The 19,333-nt window shown below is 45.4% G+C and overlaps 1 protein-coding gene across 1 annotated transcript in view; it reads right to left on the bottom strand.

The window, feature by feature from the left end:
- Positions 1–7,955: 7,955 nt before the first annotated feature.
- Positions 7,956–19,333, bottom strand: part of LOC124112473 (matrix metalloproteinase-16-like) — a 92,223-nt gene continuing 80,845 nt past the window's right edge. Inside the window, exons 9-11 of the mRNA XM_048390876.1 lie at positions 16,189–16,324; positions 12,111–12,283; positions 7,956–11,180 (exon numbers count right to left, since the gene is read on the bottom strand). Coding sequence (XP_048246833.1) covers positions 10,908–11,180; positions 12,111–12,283; positions 16,189–16,324 — 582 coding nt within the window. The 3' untranslated portion in view covers positions 7,956–10,907. The remainder of the gene's footprint in view (positions 11,181–12,110; positions 12,284–16,188; positions 16,325–19,333) is intronic.

The raw sequence follows: 19,333 nt of genomic DNA, 5'->3' as shown, positions 1-19,333 counted from the left end.
AAGCAACGATGAGGGGAATCACAGCCGGCAATATTCCATCTCTATAACTGACGCTTGTTGATAACGAAGTGGTAGGCAGGTACGCCAGTGATTGACAGGGAAAGCAACGATGAGGGGAATGACAGCCGGCAATATTCCATCTCTATAACTGACGCTTGTTAATAACGAAGTGGTAGGCAGGTACGCCAGTGATTGATAGGGAAAGCAACGATGAGGGGAATCACAGCCGGCAATATTCCATCTCTATAACTGACGCTTGTTGATAACGAAGTAGTAGGCAGGTACGCCAGTGATTGACAGGGAAAGCAACGATGAGGGGAATCACAGCCGACAATATTCCATCTCTATAACTGACGCTTGTTAATAACGAAGTGGTAGGCAGGTACGCCAGTGATTGACAGTGAAAGCAACGATGAGGGGAATGACAGCCGACAATATTCCATCTCTATAACTGACGCTTGTTAATAACGAAGTTGGAGCCAGGTCCGCCAGTGATTGACAGTGAAAGCAACGATGTGGGGAATGACAGCCGGCAATATTCCATCTCTATAACTGACGCTTGTTAATGACGAAGTAGGAGCCAGGTACGCCAGTGATTGACAGGGAAAGCAACGATGAGGGGAATGACAGCCGACAATATTCCATCTCTATAACTGACGCTTGTTAATAACGAAGTGGTAGGCAGGTACGCCAGTGATTGACAGTGAAAGCAACGATGAGGGGAATGACAGCCGGCAATATTCCATCTCTATAACTGACGCTTGTTGATAACGAAGCGGTAGGAAGGTACGCCAGTGATTGACAGGGAAAGCAACGATGAGGGGAATGACAGCCGACAATATTCCATCTCTATAACTGACGCTTGTTAATAACGAAGTGGTAGGCAGGTACGCCAGTGATTGACAGTGAAAGCAACGATGAGGGGAATGACAGCCGGCAATATTCCATCTCTATAACTGACGCTTGTTAATAACGAAGTGGTAGGCAGGTACGCAAGTGATTGACAGGGAAAGCAACGATGAGGGGAATCACAGCCGACAATATTCCACCTCTATAACTGACGCTTGTTAATAACGAAGTGGTAGGCAGGTACGCCAGTGATTGACAGTGAAAGCAACGATGAGGGGAATCACAGCCGACAATATTCCACCTCTATAACTGACGCTTGTTAAAATGAAGTGGTAGGCAGGTACGCCAGTGATTGACAGGGAAAGCAACGATGAGGGGAATGACAGCCGGCAATATTCCATCTCTATAACTGACGCTTGTTGATAACGAAGTGGTAGGCAGGTACGCCAGTGATTGACAGGGAAAGCAACGATGAGGGGAATCACAGCCGACAATATTCCATCTCTATAACTGACGCTTGTTGATAACGAAGTGGTAGGCAGGTACGCCAGTGATTGACAGGGAAAGCAACGATGTGGGGAATGACAGCCGGCAATATTCCACCTCTATAACTGACGCTTGTTAAAGACGAAGTAGGAGCCAGGTACGCCAGTGATTGACAGTGAAAGCAACGATGAGGGGAATCACAGCCGACAATATTCCATCTCTATAACTGACGCTTGTTGATAACGAAGTGGTAGGCAGGTACGCCAGTGATTGACAGTGAAAGCAACGATGTTGGGAATGACAGCCGGCAATATTCCACGTCTATAACTGACACTTGTTAATGACGAAGTAGGAGCCAGGTACGCCAGTGATTGACAGGGAAAGCAACGATGAGGGGAATGACAGCCGGCAATATTCCATCTCTATAACTGACGCTTGTTGATAACGAAGTGGTAGGCAGGTACGCCAGTGATTGACAGGGAAAGCAACGATGAGGGGAATGACAGCCGACAATATTCCATCTCTATAACTGACGCTTGTTAATGACGAAGTTGGAGCCAGGTACGCCAGTGATTGACAGGGAAAACAACGATGAGGGGAATGACAGCCGGCAATATTCCATCTCTATAACTGACGCTTGTTAATGACGAAGTGGTAGGCAGGTACGCCAGTGATTGACAGGGAAAGCAACGATGAGGGGAATGACAGCCGACAATATTCCATCTCTATAACTGACGCTTGTTAATAACGAAGTGGTAGGCAGGTACGCCAGTGATTGACAGTGAAAGCAACGATGAGGGGAATGACAGCCGACAATATTCCATCTCTATAACTGACGCTTGTTAATGACGAAGTAGGAGCCAGGTACGCCAGTGATTGACAGGGAAAGCAACGATGAGGGGAATGACAGCCGACAATATTCCATCTCTATAACTGACGCTTGTTAATAACGAAATGGTAGGCAGGTACGCCAGTGATTGACAGTGAAAGCAACGATGTGGGGAATGACAGCCGGCAATATTCCATCTCTATAACTGACGCTTGTTGATAACGAAGTGGTAGGCAGGTACGCCAGTGATTGATAGGGAAAGCAACGATGAGGGGAATGACAGCCGACAATATTCCATCTCTATAACTGACGCTTGTTAATAACGAAGTAGGAGCCAGGTACGCAAGTGATTGACAGGGAAAGCAACGATGAGGGGAATGACAGCCGACAATATTTCATCTCTATAACTGACGCTTGTTAATAACGAAGTGGTAGGCAGGTACGCCAGTGATTGATAGGGAAAGCAACGATGAGGGGAATGACAGCCGACAATATTCCATCTCTATAACTGACGCTTGTTGATAACGAAGTGGTAGGCAGGTACGCCAGTGATTGATAGGGAAAGCAACGATGAGGGGAATGACAGCCGACAATATTCCATCTCTATAACCGACGCTTGTTAATAACGAAGTGGTAGGCAGGTACGCCAGTGATTGACAGGGGAAGCAACGATGAGGGGAATGACAGCCGGCAATATTCCATCTTTATAACTGCCGCTTGTTAATAACGAAGTGGTAGGCAGGTACGCCAGTGATTGTCAGGGGAAGCAACGATGAGGGGAATGACAGCCGGCAATATTCCATCTCTATAACTGACGCTTGTTAATAACGAAGTGGTAGGCAGGTACGCCAGTGATTGACAGTGAAAGCAACGATGTGGGGAATCACAGCCGGCAATATTCCATCTCTATAACTGACGCCTGTTAATAACGAAGTAGGAGCCAGGTACGCCAGTGATTGATAGGGAAAGCAACGATGAGGGGAATGACAGCCGACAATATTCCATCTCTATAACTGACGCTTGTTAATAACGAAGTGGTAGGCAGGTACGCCAGTGATTGATAGGGAAAGCAACGATGAGGGGAATGACAGCCTTCAATATCCCATCTCTATAACTGACGCTTGTTGATAACGAAGTGGTAGGCAGGTACGCCAGTGATTGATAGGGAAAGCAACGATGAGGGGAATGACAGCCGACAATATTCCATCTCTATAACTGACGCTTGTTAATAACGAAGTGGTAGGCAGGTACGCCAGTGATTGACAGGGGAAGCAACGATGAGGGGAATGACAGCCGGCAATATTCCATCTCTATAACTGACGCTTGTTAATAACGAAGTGGTAGGCAGGTACGCCAGTGATTGATAGGGAAAGCAACGATGAGGGGAATGACAGCCGACAATATTCCATCTCTATAACTGACGCTTGTTAATAACGAAGTGGTAGGCAGGTACGCCAGTGATTGACAGTGGAAGCAACGATGAGGGGAATCACAGCCGACAATATTCCATCTCTATAACTGACGCTTGTTAATAACGAAGTGGTAGGCAGGTACGCCAGTGATTGATAGGGAAAGCAACGACGAGGAGAATCACAGCCGACAATATTCGATCTCTATAACTGACGCTTGTTAATAACGAAGTGGTAGGCAGGTACGCCAGTGATTGATAGGGAAAGCAACGATGAGGGGAATGACAGCCGACAATATTCCATCTCTATAACTGACGCTTGTTAATAACGAAGTGGTAGGCAGGTACGCCAGTGATTGATAGGGAAAGCAACGATGAGGGGAATGACAGCCTTCAATATCCCATCTCTATAACTGACGCTTGTTGATAACGAAGTGGTAGGCAGGTACGCCAGTGATTGATAGGGAAAGCAACGATGAGGGGAATGACAGCCGACAATATTCCATCTCTATAACTGACGCTTGTTAATAACGAAGTGGTAGGCAGGTACGCCAGTGATTGACAGGGGAAGCAACGATGAGGGGAATGACAGCCGGCAATATTCCATCTCTATAACTGACGCTTGATAATAACGAAGTGGTAGGCAGGTACGCCAGTGATTGATAGGGAAAACAACGATGAGGGGAATGACAGCCGACAATATTCCATCTCTATAACTGACGCTTGTTAATAACGAAGTGGTAGGCAGGTACGCCAGTGATTGACAGTGGAAGCAACGATGAGGGGAATCACAGCCGACAATATTCCATCTCTATAACTGACGCTTGTTAATAACGAAGTGGTAGGCAGGTACGCCAGTGATTGACAGGGAAAGCAACGACGAGGAGAATCACAGCTGACAATATTCGATCTCTATAACTGACGCTTGTTAATAACGAAGTGGTAGGCAGGTACGCCAGTGATTGACAGTGAAAGCAACGATGTGGGGAATCACAGCCGGCAGTATTCCATCTCTATTACTGACGCTTGTTAATAACGAAGTGGTAGGCAGGTACGCCAGTGATTGACAGTGAAAGAAACGATGTGGGGAATCACAGCCGGCAGTATTCCATCTCTATTACTGACGCTTGTTAATAACGAAGTGGTAGGCAGGTACGCCAGTGATTGACAGTGAAAGCAACGATGAGGGGAATGACAGCCGACAATATTCCATCTCTATAACTGACGCTTGTTAATAACGAAGTAGGAGTTAGGTACGCCAGTGATTGACAGGGAAAGCAACGATGAGGGGAATGACAGCCGACAATATTCCATCTCTATAACTGACGCTTGTTAATAACGAAGTAGGAGCCAGGTACGCAAGTGATTGACAGGGAAAGCAACGATCCACATCGTTGGCACAGATTCAGCTAGATCGCACATTAAAACCACCCTATTCCAGTTTTAGTCGGCTGATGGGTTCCCGCGGTCATAATATTCCCTGGAATCCCGACAGGACTGGCAGCTTTGGAGGAATCGGCGCTCATGCCGCAGAAAACTGGTTCAGCTAGGTCAACGCGGTCTGGAATGTATAAATAAACCTAGACCAGGTCAACCACAGGTAGACTTTTGTGAGCATCGACCGACAAAGTCGGAGAACGTTGACACACAAATCAACCATGATAACGGTACATAGCATTAACTCGCTCGATCGTCCGAACACAGGTGTGACATAGGGGACCCCATTGTCTCTCACTCGAACACAGGTGTGGCGGGGGACCCATTACTCCAGCACAGATTTGACGGGGGCCCGGCCATTACTCGAACACATGTGTCGGGAGGCCGATTATTCGAACACGCGTGTGACGGGGTTTCCGTGAGGATTCCGGGTTAGAATAGGTCTTCAGCAACCCATGCTTGTCGTAAGAGGCGACTAACGGGATCGGGTGGTCAGGCTCGCTGACTTGGTCGATGCATGTCATCGTATCCCAATTGCGTAGATCGTTGCCCATGATGTCAATCACTGGATTGTCTGGTCCAGAGTGGATTGTTTACAGACCGCGGCGTTAAACAACAAACAAATAATATGTGTGACGGGAGACCCATGACTCGAACACTTGTGTGACGGGAGACCCATTACTTGAACACACGTATGGCGAGGGACATTACTCGAGCATACGTTGGCGAGGTGAGGTGAAATTGGGTTTAACGTCGCGTCCAAGATTATTGCATACGTTATTAGCGACGTGCATGCACGTGTATGTGTTTGTGTGGCTGTTTGGACTGATGCCGATTTATAGTGCTAGCTCACTGAGTCACAATGCCGCAGTTTAACATGAATACCCCACTCAAACACTGTTTACTCCGAGCCGACCAGTCCTTGTTTTATCCCCTTAATGCCGAGCGCCAGACAGGGTAACAAAAAATACCATCTTATAACGTCTTTTGGTATGACGCGGCCGGTGATCGAGCCCCGGACCTTCCGCTCTCCGGGAGGACGCTCTACCACTAGACCACGGAGGCGGTCTCTCGAACATAAGTAGGGCTGTGGGGTAGCCTAGTGGTCAAAGCGTTCGCTCGTACAATGTGTGAAGCCCATTTCCGGTGTACACCGCCGTGATATTGCTGGAATATTGCTAAAAGCGGCATAATGCCATACTCATTCACTCCAACAGATGTGTGACGGGGGACTCATTACTCGAACACAGATGTGCAGCAATATCCATTACTCGAACACTGGTGTGACCTCAGACTCATTACTCCAACAAAGATGTGACGGGAGACCGAATACTCCAACACAGATGTGACGGGAGATCTATTACTCCAATACAGATGTGACTGGATACCCATTACTCCAACATAGATGTGACGGGAGATCTATTACCCGAACACAGATGTGACCTCAGACCCAGTACTCTAACACAGATGTGACGGGAGATCTATTACTCTAACTCAGATGTTACGGGAGATCTATTACTCCAACACAGATGAGACTGGAGACCCATTACTCAAACATAGATGTGACGGGAGATCTATTACCCGAACAGAGATGTGACCTCAGACCCAGTAGTCCAACACAGATGTGACGGGAAATCTATTACTCCAACACAGATGAGACTGGAGACCCATTACTCAAACATAGATGTGACGGGAGATCTATTACCCGAACACAGATGTGACCTCAGACCCAGTAGTCCAACACAGATGTGACGGGAAATCTATTACTCCAACTCAGATGAGACTGGAGACCCATTACTCCAACGCAAATGTGACTGGAGACCCATTTCTCTAACACAGATGTGACGGGAGACCCATTAGCTCCAACATAGATGTGACGGGAGATCTTTTACCCGAACACAGACGTGACCTCAGACCCATTACTCCAACACAGATGTGACGGGAGATCTATAAACGGAACACAGACGTGACCTCAGACCCATTACTCCAACACAGATGTGACGGGAGATCTATAAACGGAACACAGATGTGACCTCACACCCATTTCTCCGACACAGATGTGACTGGAGACTCCACGGTCTTTCTCGCCAACACAGACGAGACGGGAGATTGAACGTTATCCAATCACCCACAATACAGGTTCATAAAAAAAATAATGTAAAATATATTTCGCCACCCAATACATATTTACTAATCTTGTCATATTGCCGTCGGATACCAGATGACTCATCTGCTCATTCCCCGAACCAAACGGAACCAAACAGATTCGGGATCGTGAGTGAGTGAGTATGGTTTTACGCCGCTTTTAGCAATATTCCAGCAATATCACGGCGGAGGACACCAGAAATGGGCTTCACACATTGTACCCATGTCGGGAATCGAACCCGGGTCTTCGGCGTGACGAGCGAACGCTTTAACCACTAGGCTACCCGACCGCCCTTCGGGATCGTGAATATATCGTGGATATATTTCCTGAAGGTGTGTGCTCAGTCTTCACTACAAAAAATATTCCCTTAAAAAAAATGATCCCTGATAGTTTCTGTTCAGTATAGTTGAAAAGAGACACTAAGACAGGGAGAAACACTTAGTAATTTAGAGATTGGAAGTTCCTGGATTGACAACAAACACGAAAAGGTTGGCTAGAAAGTTTATTACATTCACGACGTATAAAAATAGTTCTCGCGCGCCAGCACGCGGGAAATATGAACGATGACATAAATACTGGAAACTAGATGGACGATGTGTATGTACAAGCAGCTATTTCCTGAGTGCTGACGCTAGCGAGATAACAAGACAATCTGGCCTTGAAACTCGCAGTTCTGGGTGCACCTGTACCCATCGGTCACGTGATCTATCATTGTTTGGGCCCGTTCTATTTTTCCGTTAGTTGCGATGAGCTCGTAGAGCGTAACTTAGCATAACAGTTGTCTCAGCTTCAGGACAGGCTCAATGGAACATGTATCATTTCTCCGTACCGCAGTGAGGTATCAGCGTCGTCGTAAAGATGTGTTTAAGTAAGAGTTACGACAGCGTTAAGAAGACGTTGGAACTGAGCTTAACATCGTTGCTTAAATCGAAGATAATCTTAATGTCAATCATAAAGACAGAGCCCAGTCCTATACACGTCGTTGCGCAACGACTGTCGTAAGTCTACGCCAAGTGAAAGGAGTTACGACAGGTTAAGGTTACGATTGCTTTCGGAATCTTATTGATACGCACATCGTAACTTACACAGTTCAGCAAAGACTTACGACGGTTCGTAGCGCAGTGATCGTGTTGTAATCAGAGCTATCTTATACTAGCTTAGCTCACTCCTTAACCTTTCCACAGTTTAACTCGAAAGTATTGAGATCGCTCTTTGCTTGATCTGTTATTAATTGAATGTTTTCAGTGAAAAGACTTCGTTAGTGTATTGGGCAGCAACATGTAATATTAGTTTGTACACACACAAGTAAGACACTTTTATAACATGAGGACATGAAGTGACCACGTGACCAGCAGCAGTACATCGTGCACCTAAAACACAATTCAGTAGGATGATTGAATAAAGGCAGGTAAGGTAGAGAGCCTTGTAGTAGTACTGCTTCAAATGGGTCTCTCACTATACTATCTAGGAGTAACAGTGTACTTAATATAATGTCGTTATATAATTCATATATATGTACATGTATTGTTTAATTGTTGATGACGTACTTGTATAGGCGTGACGTTTAGCGTCTATTTGAACAGTTCCTTCTATATGACTGTATGTCGCTATCCTGTTTAGTGTCGTGGGCGTTTGTCACTTTAGTGAAACCTGCGAGAACCTGAAGCCTTTTAAATTCCCGCTAGTCTGCAAGCCCGATGCCACTAAATTGTGCTGAGGACAAGTGAAAACCAATTATGGTATTCCTCATTGATTTTTTTTGCATTTGAATGCCAAAATTCTGAGCCAGTTCTCAAAGCTTCAATTTTGCTACTAAATAAAACTGACAGAAAAATTAAACACAGTGAACAGTTTTGTCGCGTTCACGCAGAACTAGCTTCAAACTCTGAGGACAAGTGACATAAGGTTTATGCTACACTTGTCCTCAGGACAACGTATACGGTGTCGACACACCAGGGATCATACTCGGGACGAATCAGAGATTCTAACCGAAGACTAATGGCCCCTTACTGTAAAGGATACTCCGATCTACAAACGATCGTAGCGTTAATGTCACGCCTATATCTTTACACAGCCGTAACGTTAAGGTGGTTCACGCCTCAACCATGCTCGTGGGTTTCACAAAAGTGGTATACTAAAAGTGTCTACGCCTTACGTCAGTTTGGGCTTTCCACCCACATAACGCTGACTATGGTATTGTTAAGAGGCGTTGAACTCAATTCACTCACTCACTAAGATCGTTCAGTGGATCGGTTGGCCAAGTCTCTTAACATATCACCCTAGTCAGTAATGTGGTTTCCACAGCAACATAGAAATCAGTCTCGTCCTCTGGCGTTCCTCCCTATTGTTGTAAGTTTGGTTTAGGACATAGCTTTATGCAGATAGGGAATACAGTGTTGAGAACGAGAGGGTTTTGTAATAATAAGATGATTTAATATATAGCTAAACAAAATGTAAAATATATCAAAGATGAAAATGTACATGCAAGTCTATACACGTCAGTCTTTTGTCAGTGGCATTAAATGTCCTCCAAGTGCGCATGTCCGCGTTTACAACAACACGGAAAATGATTCATGTACTCAGAACATATGTCGTCGTATCGCACACGTTTCCAACGGAACGTCGTCAAGATAATTCCAATAAGACGTCACTATATATGGCGTTACTGATCGTTCGCTCCACGAAGACGTCAAGATGGTCCAACAAAAGGTCGCTTTATATGGCGGTACAAATGGGCCCTTCGTCAAGATGGTCCATCAAAAAGGTCGCTTTATATGGCGGTACAGATCGGCCCTTCGTCAAGATGGTCCAACAAAAGGTCCCTTGTTATGGCGGTACAGATCGTTCCTCCGGCAAGATGGTCCAACAAAAGGTCGCTTTATAAGGCGGTACAGATCGTTCCTCCGTCAAGATGGTCCAACAAGAGATCGCTTTATATGGCGATACAGATCGGCCCTCCGTCAAGATGGTCCAACAAAAGATCGCTTTATATGGCGGTACAGATCGTTCCTTCGTCAAGATGGTCCAAAAAAAGGTCGCTGATATGGCGGTTTTCCCAGTTCGGTCACAGCTGACCATAGTTGACATAAATGGTCTTCTTGTCTATACGTGAGTCCCATATAGCATCTGCAGATACCGAAGCCCTACAGCCATTCTCTTAGCGCCAAAGTCTCTCTCTTATAGCACATCACGTGTCCTTTATCAGAAGAACTGACGTCATTCAACCAAATCGCTTCCTTGGTACTGTGATACACGACCATGTGGCGACCGCGCTACTGTCTACAAGACTCCACAATGTATAGCAATAGTGAAGTTTCATGAAAGACTACTGTGAAATCACGTGATGATCGATCTAGTCCATGATATTTACAGAGTGACAGCAACATCCACGAGACCGGAAGTGAAGGTGTATTTCAAATGGCGGAGATCGTAGCGAGATCAATGATTTCAGGGATCGAACTTAAAACTAGCCCAGTAGCCCTAGAGCTGAGTTCGAGCCCGGATTTTCTCGTGGTTGATGGTATGCAAAATGCCAAAGACTTGTGAGTAGTAATTGTAAAAACACTTTTACCAAAGCAGTCATACTTTCCAACACCATAGCTTGTGCTGTCATTAGCTCACGTGACCATGTCACGTGATGCCCGTGACGGAACCTCCTCCAAGATGACGTGCACTCTCGTCCGTGGAATGATTTTCAAAATTCACTGTTGTTATACGTCTAGTTATAACCTATTGCCCCGTCCTTGACGTCATCAACTGCACCGGCTTTGTAGAAACACACACAAACACACGAGGAGGCCTCCAATACTATTGAGTCCTATCACAGTGGCGCTGTTCACACCATTCGGCGGATCGAGCACGGACAGAAACCCTTCACCTTTCTCCTCAGCCTCGTTACGAAGGTTCCCCGTGTTTCGTCCTCTGAGGGTATTGGTGTCGTTGAGCTGACTGAAGAGGTCAATCTGGGGCGGATCCGGGCACCCTAGCCACCAGCTGCCCACGTCTCTGGGGTAACCGTCATCAGCCTGCAGGGACACAAACATTAATATAGAAATATTATGATCGTCAGTGTTTCTCATTTGAGGATTTGGTGTCCACAATGGCTGTTGTAGGATCGTTATGGCTTAATTGGACACTAGGTTACATGATGTAGGTCTTCACCAAATAGTAAACACCAGTACTATGTCATGACTCTAGTAAACAGTATTTCAGTTATATCGCGGCTCTAGTAACAATAGGGACGGTCGGGTAGCCTAGTGGTTAAAGCGTTTGCTCGTCACGCCGAAGACCCGGGTTCGATTCCCGACATGGGTACAATGTGTGAAGCCCATTTCTGGTGTCCCCCGCCGTGATATTGCTGGAATATTGCTAAAAGCGGCGTAAAACCATATTCGCTCACTCACTGACTCTAGTAATAATATAATAGTTGTAAATCGGCTCTACTAAACAGTATTCAGTATTTATATATCGCTTCTACTAAACAATATTAGAGTTATACCACGACTCGAGTAAACAGTATTACATTTATATCACGGCCCTAGTAAACAATCTTACAGTTATATCAGGTCTCAAATAAACAGTATTACAGTTATATCACGGCTCAAATAAACAGTATTAGATATATCTCGAATCTTATAAACAGTACTACAGTTATACGGCGGCTGTAGTAAACAGAATTACAGTTATATAACGGTCGTAGTAAACAGTTATATCTCGGCCCTAATAAACATTATTACAATTATACAACGGCTTTAGTAAACAGTATTACAGTTACATCACGGTAAACAGTATTATATACTGAAAATACTGAAGACTTGTCAACTGCCATGGACTTCCTAAATCCGACTACATCGAAACTCCCGCCGTGGTAAAGTGTGTCACGTACTGCTTCTCTTAACCTGTATATAATAACGACTGGTGACCGTTCCACCTAAATCTTACGACAAACGACTTACCCTAAAATTGCTGTCATGGAAACGATAGTATTTGCTTCCAGTGAAGAAGTAAGTGCGACCATTCTTCCACTTGAACGCTGCTTCAGCTCCCGGGGGTATCCCCCGCCACACAGACATCGGCTTGGGGTAGGTTGAGTCCACCCGGTTGTCCGAGTAACGCCAGTACTTGTCCCCTAAGTCACAGACAGAAAGTGGGATAAGCCAGATGCAGGCAAGAAGCAATCTCACATTCACAGAGACTTAAATAAGTTCTACAACCAAACGCCTTCATTGTCATCTCGACGCCTACACAGCGTCCTCAATGTCTATATAGTAACGTTGACGCTTGAAATATATCGTAAACTTCACATACATTTTCGCGTCAACGTTCATGTGTTACAACTTTGTCTACTTTCCCCCGTTGACGGTTACACTGTTACGTTGCTTCCTGAGCGTAACATCACCGCCATCTTTGTCACGCGAACGTGGACATTTAACGTCAGTGGCCATGTCTCTTTCTGCACGTTGTCACGTTACCATTTTAAATATCATGGCGTCTGCTATCAACCGTTAATGTCTGCACAGTCACGTTACTATTTTAAATATCATGACGTCTGCTATCAACCGTTGATGTCTGCACTGTCACGACACCGCCGGCTCTACTGTCACGCTGACGCTAAAGCTGTCACGTCAACGTCTACTCAATACCACTAATACACTATTACGTCAATGTATGTATTGTCACGTCAACGTCAAAACTGTCACGTTGATTATCAAAATGTCCAAATTAACGGCTACACTGTCACATACTATCATAACAATGTCTCTCTCATTGTTTCACTGTCACGTCATCACTGTCACGTCAGCGTCAGTTAGCTCCCATTGATTCCCACACTGTCGCGTGACTAGGGAACGCTTTAACCACTAGACTGCCCCCAGGAAGGGGGGTGGGGGTTGGGTGTCTGCAGCACCTATGCATGAGGCGACAAAAATTGGAATCTCATGGGGAATACCGGAATGAACAGCCACATAGCAAACTATGCTGGTCGTAAATGGCGACGTGATGGATCGGTTGGTCAGGCTCGGTGAATTGATTGATGCGTGTCAACGTACCCCGACGGCTTTGATCGTGGCTCATAATATCAATCATTAAAGTTGTCTGGTCTAAACTCCATTATTTACAGTCCGCCGTCTTATAGCTAGAACACTGCTGGATGTGGCGTTAAACAACAACACTACTATAGTGAAACACTGTTGTGTCGAAGTTGAAGGGCACTAGGTTAATACTTCGAGTTATCCGTGGTTCGGCACAACCGAAAATGATGACTTAAAAGGAATACGCAGCGACCAAGATTTACTTCGAGACAACCGTACGTTTGACACATTAAAGTTCGAGACAACGGTGTTTGACTGTATATGTTGCTAGTAGGCTTACTCCATGCGTTGAACTGTCTCTCTCAACTACGCCAACGGTGATCAATCTCCCGTCACATTCGCTATACCCACTGACGGTCAGCTGACCCGCAGTCGCGAGCTACCAGATCAAACAACACCCGCCAGCTTCACTATCTCCACATACCGTCGGCTGATTGGTCGACGTAAACAATCAGACTGATACCACATTTCCACTGACCAAATCTAATATCGAAGCTTTCATATCGAATTAAACAACTATATTTACAGTATAGGTACTTGACAGTGTCAAGCCATCGTTTACTCCGCTTGTGACCACCGTCCAACGTCATCGACGCCGATAAAAGCATCCCTGTAATTCAATAATGAGCCCCCATCTCTGGAGCAGTGTATTATGGGTTGGGGCTAGATCAGTTGGTACACAGTACAGACTCTAATTGCTACCATATGATGGAAATAATTAAATTGGGACGCTGGCTTTGAACATTCTCATAGGATTCTTAATTAGATAATTATTCACGCATGGAGATATCATCGTTCCGTTGCCTATCAATATAGACATTAATTTGGTTGTACACTGTATGAAGCCTTTTCAGTCGACCTTGTGATTCTGATTTTGACCTTGATACGACTTCTCGTTGCTGACGTTGCTATTGGTTGACGTTTGGTACACGTTTTGATAGGTGATCTGTTAGTGTTGATGCACGGTCTGTTGATGACGTCACCTACCACTTGATATTCTGGTGGCCCTTGAAATACATTTCAACAAAATTGTCTGCGAAAAGTCTTGAAAAGTATAATTACGCTTCAGATTGTTGAACAAATTTTTTTGCCTGCCACAAATTTTGCAAGGTGTTTTTCATAAAATATATTTAGGCTCGTTATTTTAATAAAAAGAATATCTGTTTTTGCAGCTGTTGCTGATAAAAAAAAGGATGGAGACACCCCCACCCACTCCTACCCCCACCCCCACCCGATTACCAAATGGTTGGCCCCTATGTACATATCCGTCTTAGCTTAACATCAGGTAGTACGGTTAAGATTGTTATTAATTAATTCGAGTTTCAAATTGACTTCTTTAAAGGGAGGCTTGGCTCTATTGATGAATCTGATTCAAGTCGTTGAAACACCATTTCTTAACCCTATTATGTGATCTATAGCAATTTAACAGTTGAGGATGACAGATATGTCAATATGTCCCTTTAACACAGGTTACCACTTACAATTGAAACAGGCGCGATATCTTGGAGCATAGTCCCGCAGTGAGGTTTTAATCAAATGTACTTAATTAGATGATGCGGTGGGTAGGACTATTGGTCACTGTGTTGACTTGTCACGCCGAAATCCCGGGATCGATCCCCACATGGATAAAAATTGTGAAGATATTTTTTGTGCCCCGCATTTTACTGGAATAAACGGCGTAAAACCAAACTCACTCACTCACTCACTCACTCAAGACATGTTCAGATACTGAGGGGGAACATCTACATTGTGATGACCGGAAGCTAGGACGCATTGTGAATGAGTGTGAGTGAGCCAGACAGCGGCTTATAACCCCGGACCCGTATTTGTTGCACTGTTGCCCAAATTTAACTTTCAGAGTGAGTGAGTGAGTATGGTTTTACGCCGCTTTTAGCAATATTCCAGCAATATCACACGGCGGGGGACACCAGAAATGCGCTTCACACATTGTACCCATGTCGGGAATCGAACCCGGGTCTTCGGCGTGACGAGCGAACGCTTTAACCACTAGGCTACCCGACCGCCCCTAACTTTCAGAGTGTGTATCGAGACGATAAATTTGACAAAAAATAACCACATTCAATTTCAGATTTCATTAAAAAAAAAATTCACAATCGCAGGAACGTCATTAGACGTCCAAATTACCTAAAGGGGTCAGATGGGCGTCACTAACAAAAATCGTTACGTTAACTTCAACTCATGCAGCTAAGGACATTCACCTCTTCATGAAATATTTCCTTTCATCAGAGATTCATTCACGGAATTAAGTAATATAAACATGTTTATTTAAGATTGTTGGTTGGTTGGTTCACGCCGAATGAGGTCGGTAGGGTATACGAACAGTTTAAGCGTCGATTCGTCATGTCATTTACCCGGGTTCGATTCCCTTTGCCTTTGCTTCGTTGTTTAACGCCACACTCAGCAATATTCCAGCTATGTGACGGCGGTCTGTAAATAATCGCAATTGGGATCGATGACATGCATCAACCAAGTCAGTGAGCCTGACCACCGGATCCCGTTAGTCGCCTTTTACGACAAGCAGAGTCACCTTTTACGGCAGGCATGGGTTGCTGAAGACCTATTCTACCCCGGAATCTTCACGGGTCGGGTTCGATTCCCAACGTAATGAAGGCCAACTGATATATATGTGAACCGGTCGAGGATGAACCATGAAATGAATCTCACAAGATACTTTGGACATATTGGTCCGGTTATATGACAGAGCACTGGAGTAGCCGGGTGGATAACTTTCGCTCGTCTCGTCGAAGGTAGGAGTTCCCCATGGGGTACAATGTGTGTCTTCCGCTGTTAATACAGCTGGCACATTTATATAGAGGCAAGAACAAACCCACTCACTCTGCTGCCTTGCAATCCGCTTTGTGTGCATTTATGACCGTACATAAAGACATGTGCGTACTAATGCCTCCCGTGAGACTTCACCGACCTTTCACGAAGTATGTCTTGCCGTTGCCGCTCCAGACAAAGGCGGCGTCGATGTGGTCGGGGACGCCGCGGAAACCCTCCGTGATCTTCCTTCTGTAAACCAGGCGAAAATTGTAGAACTTCCAGTACGTCTCCCCCTGAAAGATAAGACAGCAATGCTAGAGCTTACAGCAAGTTTCTTCTAAAGGCATGGCAATATTGTCGAACTTAAGCTGAGGTTCCTCTGAAACACATGGAAATACTGTCGAACTTATAGTAAGTTTCCTCTAAAAGGCATGGCAATATTGTTGAACTTATGCTGAGGTTCCCCTGAAACACATGGCAATACTGTCGAACTTATAGTAAGTTTCCTCTAAAAGGCATGGCGATATTGTCGAACTTAAGCTGAGGTTCCTCTGAAACACACGGAAATACTGTCGAACTTATAGTAAGTTTCCTCTGAAAGGCATGGCAATATTGTCGAAGTTATGCTGAGGTTCCTCTGCAATACATGGAAATACTGTCGAACCTATAGTAAGTTTCCTCTCGAAGACATGGCAATACTGTCGAACTTATAAGTAAGTTTCCTCTAAAAGACATGACAATAATGTTTAACTTATGCAGGGGTTCCTCTGAAAGACAATAATGTCGGACTTGCAGTAGGTTTCCCCTGAAAGACATGGCAATAATGTCGGAAGTTAAAATAAGTTTTCTTTCAAATACCACGACACTGCCACGCCCAAACGTACAGCAAGTCAACCCCACACACAAGACGCCAACATCAGCACGTACACCGACTGAAAGACGACACAACGAATTTGTTTGTTTGTTGCTTAACGCCGCACGCAGCAATAGTCCAGCTATATGACGGCGGTCTGTTATTAATCGAGTCTGGACCAGACAATCCAGTGGTTGACATCCTGAGCATCGATCCACGCATTTGGGATACGATGACATGCATCAACCGAGTCAGCGAGCCTGACCACCCGATCCCGTAAGTCGCCTCTTATCTTAACCACAGTCGCCTTTTATGGGAAGCATGGGTTGTGAAGACCTATTCTAACCCTGATCTTCACAGGTACACATCGCAGTAAATCTCCCATTTAGCGTCTTCCTTGAGTTTACAACTTGTTATAAGGATGACAAGCGTTGGTAGGTGTTACATGAACATACATTGCATTGATTCCTGCCATCACATACGGTAACCCATCTTAAACACGAACTTAAATACAGAACGTGCTATTCAAACACCTTGGCCACGGAAGTCCCCGTATGTGTTAGGCGCCACAGTTGGCTGAGCTGCGTCCCTTGCGCACAACAGAAACCTATGATCATGGGTTAGAATCTTGGTTCTCCCTGATTATGTTTCTAGGTTTGACACCATACCAATGCTTGTGGGTTTCACCAAAGTGGTAAACGTCTAAGACCCGCATCACTTCGGGCTTCCCTCCTACATTAAACTGACACACCGTGATACAACTGGAATAGTGTTCAAAGCGTCGCTAAACTCAACTCAATCACTCACTCACTCCAATTGAAACCACTCGGAAGTAAGAATCTTTGTTAAATTAATGGCCTTGCTATTTTAAGACGTGTTCTAAACTTTGTCCATCAGTATCACGGGGTCCGGATGAGCCTCGGATGGCCACAATGGCTACTTTGTGTTACTTTGGATGGCGATCAGTTGGACAGATAGGACAACTCTCAGGACCACTGTCTGAATCTTCGAGAGCCACCATACTCCGCGGTGAAGCATCCATCTCCAGTCGCATTCGTGACCAACTCGTGTTATTCCGGCACAAGCCGAATAGCGACTCGTGCCCCTCTCATGGCCATTTTTTCGACTGGGTTCCGTCTGAGCGCAAACGGGCATAGGCAAAAAGACATGCCGTGATATAAATGATGCGCATGCAATGGTTGTGAGTTGTTTGTGTGGCGGTGGGAATGTTGGGGGGGGGGGGGGGGGGGAGGGTGTTGGGGGGTCCATACTGATTTCCTTACTCGGTTACGGCTGGGTCTCTCTTCAGCGACCATGCATTGGGTTCTGGTCGTCCTCTCCGACAACCGACCTTCTTCAGCCGCAGCAAATTGCATCTAACTTAGCTATTGACGTCCCTGGACGATTCACTAAAGGAATTCAATTTATCTAACTTGCAGAAACTTGACCTCCCAAATGTGTGCAAATCGGTGGTTGGAGACCCTTGAGCTCTGCACTGCGTCATCAGCGCAAGCAGTGTGTAGAGTCTGGCTAGTGTAGGACTATCGATCTCTTCACTTGGAGTCAGTGTGAAAGTATCTCCTTCTACTGAGCGGCGAGGTGCGAGAGGGTTTCAGAGGCGGCTGGCGAGTTAAACACCTCACGCGAGTAATAACTGAAAAACATATCCGCAAATACGTAACAGTTACTGTGGTAATCTGACAGAGTGACGTCAGACGCCAGAGTTAGCGGGACCTGACGTTCTGGTTGCCATGACGACGCGTCTCAGTGGCGCCCTCTATTGAGCTTGGGCCATTGGCCATGCTTCACAGTTCGGTGAATCTATTATTAAAGTGGGGATAATCTATATACAACACAATGGCGTCCGGTAAATGCTGATGACTCTTCCTGTTACGCAGAAGGTCCCGCGGCCAACTGTGAAATGTAGCGGAAAGTAATCCCGAGAACTCTTAGATCTCAATCAGCATTCCACTGACATTTTTCAGTGTCGAAAAAATGTGTTTTTGGCCGCTGACTATGGCGCAGAATGCGAGTATTATAAATCCCAATGTGTCGACACAAGTCGAGCATATAGTATAGATAGGGAGCTCTTGGCTAACATAATGATTCCAGTAACGCCTCCTCAATCAGGATCATACCATTCTAGTAATAAAAATGGGTGGCCCAGTCGTCTAAGGCACAGCAATCGCTCTGCAGAGTTGTGTCCCTTTGGCACGCCAGAAACATATGATCACGGGTTCGAATCTCGGTTTGCCCCGATAATTTTTGTTTGTTTGTCAGCACTATGCCCGTCCTCGTGAGTTTCACCAAAGTGGCAAACTCTTGAGACCTGCATCACGTCCGGCTTTTCTACCACATTGAGATGACACGCCGTGATATAACCGGAATATTGTTCAAAGCGGCGTTAAACCCAACTCACACACTCATTCCAATTGAAACTATCCGGAAA

This window comes from Haliotis rufescens, unplaced genomic scaffold (genome assembly GCF_023055435.1).
Source record: "Haliotis rufescens isolate VD_foot unplaced genomic scaffold, xgHalRufe1.0.p SCAF_9, whole genome shotgun sequence".
NCBI classification, from domain to species: Eukaryota; Metazoa; Mollusca; class Gastropoda; order Lepetellida; family Haliotidae; genus Haliotis; species Haliotis rufescens.
Note: the sequence above shows the minus strand (reverse complement) of the source record. Positions and strands in the feature narration are given on the sequence as shown.